Genomic DNA, 13511 nt, shown 5'->3' on the forward strand with positions numbered 1-13511 from the left:
AAGAAATTTAATTTAGAAAATTAAAAATGGAAACTGAAAATTCAAATATATATTATCAACTTATTTTTGAAAAATAGCAAAATTAAAAAGATCCGCTTGGTAGTAGAAAAAAATTTAATTATTTATGATTTAACCCTGAAGAACCATGTAATTTTATATGTACAATGAGGTCATCTAAATGAAAGTAATATTTATTCTATAATATCGAGATCTTTTTTTTTTTTGAGAGGTGTCCTAATTTTCGGACTGGACTTCTCTCTTTTTCATGTTTTTTTTTTTTTTTTTTTTTTTTTTTTTAGGGGGGGGGGGGGGGGGGGGGGCATTGTATCAACACAATTAAGATATGTATTTAAAAATGTTGGTAATGTTTAGAAAGTGAATTCGAGACCCGCAACGACTTAACATTATCATTGATTAACGCCAACGTTGTTTTGACGCGTCTTAATTATTTAAATGCTCATAAAATACTGGAAAATGAAAAATTATATAATTAAATGTTATGCATATTTGCATTCAGAAAGTTGGGGTCTCTTTCGTTCTATTTAAAGTCTTTCCTTGCAATTGCTAGCTAAAGGATTATTGTTTGCTTACTTTATTGTACTGATATTAAAATTATTGGAACAGAGATGTCATTTTTATAAGCATTTTGCTTACATCCTATTACCTTGGTTAAACAGGTGCTTTTTCTTGATCTCTTTGACGCTTTTTTTTCCCGACGCAACTATTTCACGTCTTAGCTGACGTCACAGTACGGCATCCGCGACGTTTTAGCAGTAACGTTATTCGGCGTCGAAAGGGTTAAAGTTATTTCAAACAGTGATCACAGAAGAGATGGTAAATTAACATTAGAGCAGGGATATCACTAGTGAGCATTAATGATTTCCTCACAGACTTCTTGTTTTTAATGCAATGAACTTTAGTAATGAAATTAATATGTATTTATTTTTGTAGGTGATAATGACTCGGCAAGAAATATTAAGGCCATTTAGAATGGTGAATTGCTGTACGATTCCAAGAGAATCCTTGCGTGTTCTGTGCTCATTCAGGCCGACATATTTTTTACGGGAATAGTCAGTGCAGCAATGAAAAATAAGGTCAGTTGAACATTTACATAGACTCAGCAAGAAATTTAATCTATGCCTGTTTTTTTTTTTCAAATCTCTATACTTATCATTTTATTCCAGATAGAAAGTCCCTTTTGTAATTTGTAATACACGTATTCTTTGTATTTTTATGAATTGGGCAAATACCATGTATGTATTTTTATCAATCAGGTGACATACAACTACAAGCTTCGACTAGAAAAGCAATCCGGAGATATTTTAAGTTCCCACTGCGAATGTCCTGCTGGTAAGGGCCCAAACGGAACGTGTAAGCATCTAGCAGCAGTGATGGTGATGCTGGAGAGGTTCACTGGGTTAGGAGAACTGACTGGCATTGAGAAAACGTGCACAGAGAACCTAATGATGTTCAATAAACCAAAGACTTCCCATAAAGGTTTACATTTATTGATTTATAGTTATTTTTTAAGCTATTATACCCCTGGTAATACTCAATATGCATTTTGAATAATTATTACAAGATTTGATATTTAACATGAAGTGGTCACCCATCCAAGGGTTTAACAGGCTCAACATTTCTAAACTTGCCTGAAATAGAGGGATAGTTTACCGCATCACTAGAAAAGCTAGCTTACTAGCAAGGCAGTATAAGTTCCCTATATACTTTCTGCTACAATATTTAGCTTTAGTCTGGGTGAACCTATAACATAAATAACACAGAATATGAATTTGAAGAATGTATTGTGGTTTTACCTATCATTTAAAATATTTCAACTTGACACTTTTTTCTTACAGGATCACCAGTAAAGGTAGAACATCTTTCACGAAAACGCAAGTCAGAGTCAATATTAGATGATCCCCGTCCAGAGAAGAGGAGGAATATGGAGGGTTTTGAGGACAGGGTGAGGAACATCCTCATCAATTATACCGCAAAATCGTCGGCAGATATTGCCTATCGCTACTTATTCAAAGGAGCTGATTTGAAGGTATATGTAATAAAACTAGAGGTACTGTGAGCAATAAGCTCACTAAATAATACCCCCTGCCTCCCTTATGAATATAGTGGAAGTATCCATGGTTTGGTCTGGAAGATCTAAAATATATGTTAGATCAAAATGTAATATAGAAGATGCACAATGGCAATATGTACGAGGGTCATTCAAAAAATACGTAGGCAATGCTTCTCATCGTCATATAATTATTACAAGATTATAGATCAACAAATTTTCGTAAACATAAACATTTATTATGTCGAAGTGTGAAGTTTCATTCCATTTGATTAAATAGAACTCATGTTAGCCAAAATTTAAACCAACCTGTTTTGTTGCCACGGAGCACGGTTAACCAACATTGTAACGTCAAAGACAACGTTGAGAAAGTTTGTCAAAATAATACTAATTTTATTAATTTCAAACACGGTTTGTAGCGTCTTCTCCATTCAAAAAAACATATCCATAACACTTAACACCTTGTTTGCGAACAATTGTACAAATATAGCTTGAATAAGAATGTCATTGTTTTCAAATTCTTTAAATTACCTTGTAACTCTATTAATTCTGCAACAGTGTAGCACACATTACGTTCAATGACGTTCCTAACTCTTTCGACAATATTTTTAACTTTAACCTGTTTCCTTGCAGACAATCCATCAACCGATTCAAACTCGCCACCACTCAAAAATTGTATTTTCCATTTAATACAAATACACAGATTAATTTTCATACAGATTCTGGTTTATACGGATTTTTAAGCTTGTAGAAGAAGTTTCCCGAATGTAAAGTACAATTTTATTGCTACTTGCTGCTCCGTGACGTCCCCAAACGTCATGTTTTTTTGCGTTTTTTAATCAAGTCCATATGTATTTAGAAACTAATATCATTTAAATGGAGAGACATATTACATAACCTGATTTCATTTTAATTAATACAGCAATACTTTATTTAAACATGTAAATTTTATTTCGTTTCAGCTCCATTTATTAGAGGTATGGCTGTAAATACTATAAATTGAACATTAGTAAATTACTCAATTTTGACGGTGCTCCGTGACCCCATTTTTGCTGTTCTAAGTCCTTGGTAATTTTAATAAATATGAAGATTCATTCCAATTTTTTTACTCAAATTATTTGAATCTGTTGTTAAAATATTTGTACCAAATTTGGATATAATATGACGTTAAATAAAAAAGTTAGGACAAAAGTCTACAAACTTTTTGAATGACCCTCGTAATAAAGATTCTGACAAAGTTTATTAAATTTCCTTCAGTGGTATGAGAGGAGTTGCGTATAAGAGATGGGTACCCTTAAAGCGTAACAGATGGACGGACGTACAGACTGACGGAAATCTGGATTACTATATACCCTCCCACTTTTCAAGCGGGGGGTATAATGAAAATACCTTTGGTCCCAAACTCATTTGTGTATCCAATCGCGATACATGTTCTTTTCCACTATAACCAATAGGAGGTGGGGGTATCATTTTGTGAGCGCAGTGCTTACAGTACCTCAATGTTTAAAAAGATTAATTTAATTGCAATTGAAGCAAGAGAACATTTTGTATTTCTTATTTCAAAACTGTATCTAAAAAAAATTAAAGCTTAGAACTATAAATCATGATTAAAGTGTCTGAAGTATTTTAGGTATTTAGAGCAAAAAAATGGAGTCATTTAACTTAAGAAATCATCAAATTATTATGATCAAATTCAAGGTCAATTACTTATCACTGGAAGGCAATTTTGTAGTTTAAGTTTATACTTTTAAATCACTGTTTGTAGAAAAAATTGAATTTGACCAGGAGTATTGTAAATTTTGTTTAGTTCCTAAACTAGATCTGTTTTATAGAAAGTGGTTCCGACCATTTGTTGCTTCAGAGTTGTATGCAAAATACTCTGGTAATTCTTGCAGTGCAAATTATTGAATGCATTTTATAAGCCTACCATATTTATTATATTGCTGCCAGGAAAATATATTGTGCTGACTTTCATTGATCAACTTTTTTTAAACATTAATTGCTGTAAAATTATTTAAGGAATCACTGTCTAGTTAGCATATAGTGTCATTGTGAAATAAAATTGTACATTCAAATTTATAAAATGTAGATTTTAAAATGTAGACTACTAGATTTAAATTACTTCCATGTGAATTTCAAATGTACCCACCCATTGACATCAAACACAAAAACAATCGTACAAGATTTACATGCATATTTAGGCCTCCTTAGCTCTTGACCTATTAATTTGCCAAATTTACATTCTGATAGAATTATCAAGAAATCAGCTCCACTAACTTTCAACAAGTTATCAAAGAGAAAACAAATAGAAATGGAAATATAAAGAAATTAACTCCACTAAACTTCAAAGAGATATCACAAAGAAAAGATACAGAAATGGAAATACCCAGTATTTCATTAAAATTAACGATTTACCCGAAAATTCTACAGATGTTTTTCAAACAAATGTTTATGATTATTATCAGCATCGTCCTCATAGTATGGAAAATCTCTCTCTGTATAGATTTTGTTCTTGGTATGAAAAGACTAATCTTGGACAACCAAAACGAAAATGTTTAGAAAGGATATATATTGCTAAATATGATATATGGATGAAAAAAGTTAAAAAAGCCCTTTGTTATTAGAACTCCAACATATCCAAGTTATTCAGAAGATTACTTCTATAGTATACTTGTATTATTACTTCCACACAGGTCTGACAAAGAAATAATGCATCCATTTTCCTCTGCTAAAGAGTCTTTTATCAACAAGTATTGTTTAGTGGATGATTCAATTGATTTTACACATTTTTCATTCACTGAACAAATTGAAAATACTTTAAGAAGAATCAATTTAGAAAAAGAATTGAATAATTTGTCAACAAATTCTGAAAATGATCAGACATCAACATATAATCAAAATGAAATATTTGAAGCATTTTCTTGTATGAATGATGAATCAGATGAACAGAGGTCTGATGACATTAGTTTTGAAGATGATTTGCATATGCATTCACTTGCATGTACTATGTCTCTTGAAGAATTTCACAATTCTGTTAAAAAATTAACACTATCTCAGTCAAAAGTGTTAAAATTTTTGAAACTTAAGTTTCAGAATAAAGAATTTCCTTTTTATATGTTCATATCCGGTGGTGCTGGTGTTGGAAAAACATTTCTCACAAAAGTTATTGTTGCTTATTTGCAGCTGTTTTGTTCAAAAGTCTCTAATTCTAATCCTGTTTTGGTCTGTGCACCAACTGGTACAGCTGCAAACAATATTAATGGCGGAACAATTCATTCTATGTTAAAGATTCCGGTTTGCAAATATTTGCAGTATAATTGTCTGTCAGGTCACTCTTTGAAACAATTAATAAAATTTCATAATGTTCACACAGTAATCATAGATGATGGTAAGCAGTAGCATGTTAACATTCATAAGTAGACGGCTCTCAGAAATCAAGGACAACAATTTACCATTTGGGGGATTTAACATAATAACAGTTGGAGATTTTTTTTCAGTTGAGACCAGTGAGGGGAACATATGCATTTGAAAATGTGTTATTATGGCATTTATTTGAACCATTTTTTTTAATCAGAAAATATGAGACAAAATGGTAATTGTACTTTTTTTCTCATTGTTAAATAGAGTTCGATTAGGTTTACCATCTGAAAAAGATATGGAGTGTTTAAAAAGTAGATTGTGTATTGAAAGTGAAGAATTAGAAAAATTTTTACACATATTTCCTTTGAGACGATAAGTTGAAAATCACAACAACAGACTCTTGGCAAGAATGGTTGAAAATGTTTTATCCATACCTGCTTTACATTACTTTTCACAAGCTGACCAAAATGCATTAAATTCTGTTGAAGCTCATTTAATTCCAAAAGATGATAGAGATGCTGGAGGCTTGTGTAATATTTTGCAGATTGCTGTCAATGCTCGAGTTATGTTAATTAGAAACATTCAGACGGGAAGAGGGCTAGTAAATGGTGCAGTCGTCACAGTTACTAATATAGACTATGAAATGTCAAATAATGAACAATCTGTACCATCTAAAATATATGTACTTTTTGATGATTATAGAGTGGGTAGATTAAACTGTGTTCATAACATGTCAATGCATAATCCTATTCCAATAGAACCTGTTCAGCATGAGTTTACTTATAGTGGAAGGCAAATAGTTCGAACACAGTTTCCATTGGTATTAGCATGGGGTTGTACTGTTCATAAGGTACAAGGAATGTCTTTAGATTGTGCTGTTCTTGATGTAGGTTCTCACGTGTTTGAAAAGGGTATGACATATGTTGCTTTAAGCCGGATTCGTAGTTTATCAGGATTGTACCTAATAAGTTTAGATTTAACAAAATTAGCAGCAAGTGAATGTGTAATTGACGAGAATGAGCGTTTGAAAACTATCATTAAAAGGCAGAAATGATTTATGTGTAATATTTAAACAAAAACAATTATGTAAAACTCGTTGCCTTAGATTTTGATTTTGATGAAAATGTGTTTTACTGCAAAATGTGTTTCCTTTTTTAATTGCAATATGTTGATGAATTGCATGTAAATAATATGCTTAAAGGTCATGTATAATATTTTTGTGAAAATTCATAATTATTCATTATTATCAGCCTATGGAACAATATGACTGACATTCTGTGGTCTGTTTAATTTTTTGTCACCATTTCCCATCACTAATTGTTGATTTTAAAATAGAAAGTGCACGGTGACAATATAATTGAAAGATTCTGTGTAAATCTCATTAAATTTTATTCATTGAGGGGTTACAAATAAAGAGATCGGTACTAGTACCCCAAATATCATAGAAAGATCTGTCAAGTGTCTCTTATGACGTCACAAAAAGGGGAAGTAACTCGATTGATGAACATTATTTTTAGCGATATTAAAGAAAACAACAAGGTTTAAAATTAAACGAATATTGTAATTGCCTCTTTTTAACTATTATATTGTAATTGCCTCTTTTTAACTATTATTTACAACTTATATCATTTACAAGTATATCTATTTCCTATGAATTTGAGCTTAATATTATTATCATTTAACAAAGTGCTTAAAAATTTACATATGAGAATGTTTGTGTCATTATTGTAAGCCATGGTTGCTTAGAAAAAAGGATGTGCTATATTTAGTAATGCATTTGAAGAAAAAATAATAATTGTAAATCACATTTTTTTTCTGCATGATTTAGGCACAGCAATCTGAGACATTTACCAAGTGCTTAAAAGTTATTAAGAAGAGCAAGGCACTGCAGTCATACACAAATAAAACAACGAATAAGGAAATGGTATATTTCAATGTAGTGGGACTGTGTGGAGAAACTTTCACTCATATCAGAGTACACCAAAAAGCCAAATACAACCTGATTAAGGAGGGAACAACTTTCAAGTTCTCCAATATTGTTAAGAAAGATGAAGAACTTTACTGGGCAACCTCATCATCAGTAATTGCGTATACCAGTATTGTGGAGGTCAATGAAGAAACTGAAAAAAACCCACCATCTTTGCAAGAAGAGAGACCAATTGGGGGATTAGAACAAGATTTGAAGGGTGTTTTAAACTCTCCTGAGAAGTCCACAATAACGGGAAAGGTTGTCATGGTAAGTTTTAGTAAAATATTTGAGAAAAAAATAATTCTTATTACTTTTTCTAATGAGATTTTACTTGTATAATTTGCCAGACAAATGTAAAACTAATAAATGGAATGGCTGTTAATAAAAACCAGTAAGTTAATATAAATCAGAGAAGTCTATTTTAATAATTACTTTTTTTTAAACATATTGTAAATGTCTAAATTAGTAAATACCATACAAAAATGTGTCAAACCATGGTTAAACACACGTTTTGAACATTTTTTTCACATATTGTAAACGTTGGTAAAACAAAAATTACGTGCAATTTAAATATTCAATTCAGGCATTTGACATAATTTCCCTCGAAGGCTTATTTCTTTTTCATCTGTTGAATGATCCACTTTCTGGTTATCCTTCACTTTATATTTCCTGATCCTTATTCTCTTGAAGCAATCACAACAAAAGACATATTTAGATTTAAGCCAAATTTAATGTTGAGTATTTTAACATCAATTCATTCTTCTCCAGTTCTCTTTTATCTGTAAAGAAAAAGAAAATATTAAATGCATGGAATAAGGGAAAACCCATTTTCCCTGAACATTATTATTATCCACATATTAATCCTGGTTGATTCCCTGTAGAACTTAAATATAAATACTAAATAACTATAATTAATTTTTTAGCATTCATGATCTTTTAAACTTTTTTTTTCCACTATATCCTCAAATATCTACCTTGTAATTCTCTTATAATCTAAAATTCATTAAATTTTTTTTTCACTATGTCCTCAAATATCCATCTTGTAATTCTCTTATCTAAAATTCATTAAATAGCATTGATTTGTGGGTGAACTCGCAAACAAAGATGTGGTTTTTTTGTACTTATACTGATACCCCATATGCCAGCTTAAGTTATGGTTAATGCAAGTCAGTCAAGGTCAAAGGTCAAAATTGTTGTTATCCAAGGAAGGACTTGTCACAAAGAATAAATCTGTGAAATATGAAAGCCCTACTACTATCAGCTCAAAAGTTATGATCAAAGAAAGTTTTTTAACAGTGGGTTAAACTAGAAGTTCAAGGTCAAATATTTAAGGAATGACTATAATTCTTGGTCAAATTATTTGATGATTACCTGGTTTGGGTTTGGGAATGCATATCTAAAATAACATAAAAATACACAATCTCATTTACACAATTTATATTCATAAGGATGAAAAAGGACAATTATGTAAAAACAAAACTGTTACACCATTATTGCCCTCAAAGAGAATGAATTCCTTTACCATAAGTAATGTGATGTTTTAAATACTGCAAAAAGAAATAAATTCAGTGATTGGAACTTTACATCAAATTGTTGTTGTTTCTTTTTTTTGCATCTTATTTGTAAGGTTAAAAACATTTTAAATAAATACTTAATTGTTATTACAGTATTTTTAAACTTCACCTGCATTTTGATACATGACGTGCCCTTGTTGACCAAACAGCTCACTGCCTCAACATGGTCAATATTACCCAAGTCTCCTTTATGTAATGCATGAAAAAACACCCCCTTAGTTTACATGCAACACACAGTCATCAGTGGTCATAAAGTAATTAAATAAAAATAATAATAATTGTTGATTTTATGCATTCCTCACCGTTAGCTTGGCCCTAGAACTTGGCAGACGTCAGACTTCTCTTTCCAGTGACGTCACTGGTAACGTACATGTAATACATAAATGGAGGCTGGAAAATTCCGGAAGGTATATTTTATAATTAGTTTTATACGGACGGTACCCACTGTATATTAGATATCAATTTAGGTAAATCATTTACTCCCTTTAGAGATTTGTTGTGAAATTATCGTGAATTTCTTTCTTTCTTTTTTTCAATTTAGTTTTGCTCTTGAATTCGGATTGATTATATCTATCGATGACCGAGTTTAATTTTATGTACCTCTACTGATATCCGATATACAAGACGAGAACTTGGTGTAAACTTTGTTTACCGTTTTTAGAGTAGATTTTAAACCAATGCGAACTGATAACATCATGCCAGACATAAACGTGGACGTAAGGTAAACAATGTGAAATAAATTGAAACATTAAAGACGCAAAACACGCGCGACATTCACAAGTCAACAACGCACACGTCTGTGAGTAATCTCAGTGAGATGGGTAGAGATTGAAAATTTGGTCTGACGTCTACTACTTCCACAACTAGGCCTAACTATTTTTACTTAATAGTTAGGTCTTTCCACCTTTCTGTGGAAAGACCTATTGATTTGCTTATGTTTATTATTATTCCTATTATTTTTCTTCCGCTGATTTTTTGTTTCGACATTTATCGAAAAGACTTTTTGTTCATCGTAAAGGTCATTAAAAGTTAGGAACAAATTTGACCCAACGCGTATGAACTATGACCGCTTTCAAAGTTATTGCCCCTTTCGCAAGAAATGCTTGTTATCGCTACTCCTCCGAAACCGTAATCCATAGAAGAATGAAACCTTCACCAATGCCTTCGACTACTTGAAGGGACTCTGGAATCTATTCATTGTGAAAGTATTCGGTGACCCCTTCAATGAGTTATAGCCCCTGAAAGTTTTTGAATTTTAAAAATAATTAAATATTTTCAAAACGACAAATCGTAGCGACATGGGACTAACTGCATTAGATTCATTGACCTTTGATCTTAAAATTCATGTAAAGGTCAAAGGTCAAGGTCATTCCAAAATTGAGAAATTAAGCTCTTTTTATATCTTATTTTGTCTTTTAACATATACAAACTGTCTTACCATCATTATTATGCACTTTTAAAACTATTTTAAAGATTTTCTTCGTATCCCTTAAAATTGACCCTATTAAAAGTTATTGCCCTTTGTGCGAAAAACCTTGTTATTGCTACTACTTCGAAACCGTAAACCGCAGAGACATAAAACCTTCACTAATGTTTTCGACTCCTTTAGAAGACTCTGGAATCTATTCATTGCGAAAATATTTGGTGACCCCTTCAATGAATTATTGCCCCTGAAAATCTTTGAATTGTACAAATAATTAAAAATTTTCAAAATGAGAAGTCGTAAAGACATGGGACTAACTGCATAAGATTCATTAACCTTTGCTCATAAAATTCATGTAAAGGTCAAAGGTCAAGGTCATTCCAAAATTGAGAAATTAAGCTCTTTTTACATCTTTTTTGTCTTTTAACATATACTTAATGTCTTTGCATCATTAATATGTACTCTTAAACCTATTTCAAAGATTTCATTCTTGTTCCTTAAAATTGACCCTATTAAAAGTTATTGCCCCTTTTGCGAAAAACCTTGTAATTGCTATTGCTCCGAAAAAGTAAATCGTAAAGACATGAAACCTTCACTTATGTCTTATGGGACTTTAGGCACAACTTTTATGTTCAAGTGAGAAAGGATCTGGTGACTCCTTGAATGAGTAACTGCCCTTTAATTCTTTTGTGCTTACCATGAAACCTTATAACTTTAAAACTATACGTCATAGAGACCTGAGGTTAATTACAATGTGACCCTTGACCTTTAACCTTGAAAATAACTTGAAGGTCAAAGGTCAAGGTCACCTCCAAATTTTGAATTTTTTTCCTTTTTTTTTCTTCTTTTAAGCCATTCCTGGTTTCTTTTTGATGAAATTTAATTTTAAAGAGATAAATATTACATGAAATTGAAATTCAAAGAAGGTGGAAAGACCTCTTATTGTTCTGTGAACAATAAGTCTCCTAGTTTTAAAAGATTTTGGAGAACTAATCAAGATAATATCTAACAATCATATAGGCGCTAGGGCTTAACCTGTTATTCAGTTAACAGAGCCATTATGGTGATATGACCATCTATAAAATCCATCTTATAACATGTATAACGGGACTTTAGATCAGAAGTTACATGGACTTTAATCATTATAATATTTACAAATCTAAAATATCTTTTTTTAAAAACACATTATTATGATATTTGGTTAAACCCATTCACAACTGAAAGCTCACAGACTAATCTCAGCGAGATGGGTAGAGACTGAAAATTTGGTCAGACGTCTACTACCCATACATTTATACAAAAAGTTCTTGTATTTTAAATGAATATTGTAGTCCCAAGCAACAATAAATGTTTAAGGCATTGTTTTTTCTCGTAATAGCAAAAACTGAATGATAATTTAAATAATTAATTAGATTTGAAATTAAATAAAAATGAAAAGGATAAGATTTATAGTCAACCTACATTTATCATACATGTATGTAATAGTATGAATTTACAAAATATACAAGTTTCTCGAACATAGCTTTTCACACACATGTAAACCACCTTTTTTTAATGTATATGTAACACGTGGCTGATAATACACATACTATATTCATCAACGTATGTGTAATGCGAGCTTTATAATATAAGTTAACCATAATTTATATATGTACATTAGTACATGTACCGGTAATGTGTGGTTTATAATACACATAAACTTTACATGAAATTTGTGCTTTATAAAACATATGTAAAACATGACTTCATTAACATACCTGTAACATGTGGTTGACTTTACACATGTAAACCATGTGTTCATTAACGTACGTGTAACATGTGGTTGACAATTCTCATGTAAACCGTACGTTTATTAACGTACGTGTAACGTATGGTTGTACCTAACATATGTTACACATACGTGTAACGTATGTAACACGTGCGTGTATTTCAAACGTACGTTTCACGTACGTTATGTGAAACATATGTAGTCACACACATGTTATACGTACGTTGTACTACATACGTGAAACGTATGTTTGTAATACACGTATGTGATACGTACATTTCACATACGTGAAACATGTGTTATGTGCAACCATATGTAACACGTTCGTGGCACAATTAGCTGTGTAGCAAGTTACCTTGCGTTTGGCTGCCATACTGGAGGTACAAATGCTCATATTGCTTTTTGTTCAACCAATTTTAAATTATTAGCTCACCTGAGCCGAAGGCTCAAGTTAGCTTTTCTGATCAAAATTTGGCCGTCGTCGTTGTCGATGTAAACTGTTCACATTATCGACTTCTTCTCAAGAACAGCTGGATTGGTTTGCGGCAGTGAGACTCGAAGAAAAGTGAGAGTTGGCAACCAAACTCAAAGTCATCACTTGCAACATTCACTCTGCAGCTGTGATGAAATCTATGATTTAGTTGAAGTACACCTCTAACATTGATACTTCTGTTGAAAATGTCGAAGAAATTTACCAAGTTGCAGACTACTATGGTGTTAAAGAATCGCTTCAGATGTGTATTAATTTCATGCATTTCCCTGAAGAATTCTTTGAATGCCCACAACAAATTGCTTCAACAAAGGCTCCATGTCTATGATAGCATCAAAGTTTACAATAAATTTTTGTTAGAGATCTTTATATCAAGAAACATTGCTGTTAAATCTAAATGTAGGTTATTTGTTTGTCATTTTTTCCGTTCCAGTCCGCTTTCCCTTCATTTTTGCGTTCCGCGTTTTAGCAACACCTCATATTTCAGGTAATGAATAATTTCCCTAGACAAACAATTTGAAACCAAACCGAACCATGGCTCTTGGATCTCCTCAGGCAAGTTCTCCCTCCATGTCTACATCCTGGTAATTAAGGAGAAAAGTATCACCCTTTTATCTCACCTGAGCCGGGACATCAGTGTTTCACAAACACACCTTGTTTAAGAAGCGTTGACCCTTATAGTTAGTAAAGTTACAGTGCTGCTGGCTTTACTTATGGTCCTGGTTTTTTTTCTTGGGATTGGCGATAGTGTCTTTTTTCCATCTACTGAAGCAAGCGCCTTGCCATTCTAATTGTAGATTATTGAGTCTATAATTAAATGAATTTCGTCTATCACACGTGCTTCGTGGGGATCCGGGTT

The 13511-nt window shown here is 31.9% G+C and overlaps 1 protein-coding gene across 1 annotated transcript; it reads left to right on the forward strand.

The window, feature by feature from the left end:
• Positions 1-961: 961 nt before the first annotated feature.
• LOC134278502 (uncharacterized) lies at positions 962-2077 on the forward strand. Its single transcript, XM_062760814.1, has 3 exons — positions 962-1094; positions 1275-1497; positions 1857-2077. Exons 1-3 carry the CDS (start codon positions 1083-1085, stop codon positions 2075-2077), a joined length of 456 nt encoding a protein of 151 aa, XP_062616798.1. The 5' UTR covers positions 962-1082.
• Positions 2078-13511: the final 11434 nt, after the last annotated feature.

The sequence above is a fragment of the Saccostrea cucullata genome, unplaced genomic scaffold (genome assembly GCF_032062105.1).
Source record: "Saccostrea cucullata isolate Sc308-1 unplaced genomic scaffold, CSIRO_AGI_Scuc_v1 ctg642, whole genome shotgun sequence".
Lineage (NCBI taxonomy): Eukaryota > Metazoa > Mollusca > Bivalvia > Ostreida > Ostreidae > Saccostrea > Saccostrea cuccullata.

Excerpts from the sequence above, each read along its gene's own strand:
- LOC134278502 (XM_062760814.1), top strand. Across the intron at positions 1,498-1,856 it reads ACCAAAGACTTCCCATAAAG|GATCACCAGTAAAGGTAGAA; the intron begins GTTTACATTTAT and ends TTTTTCTTACAG.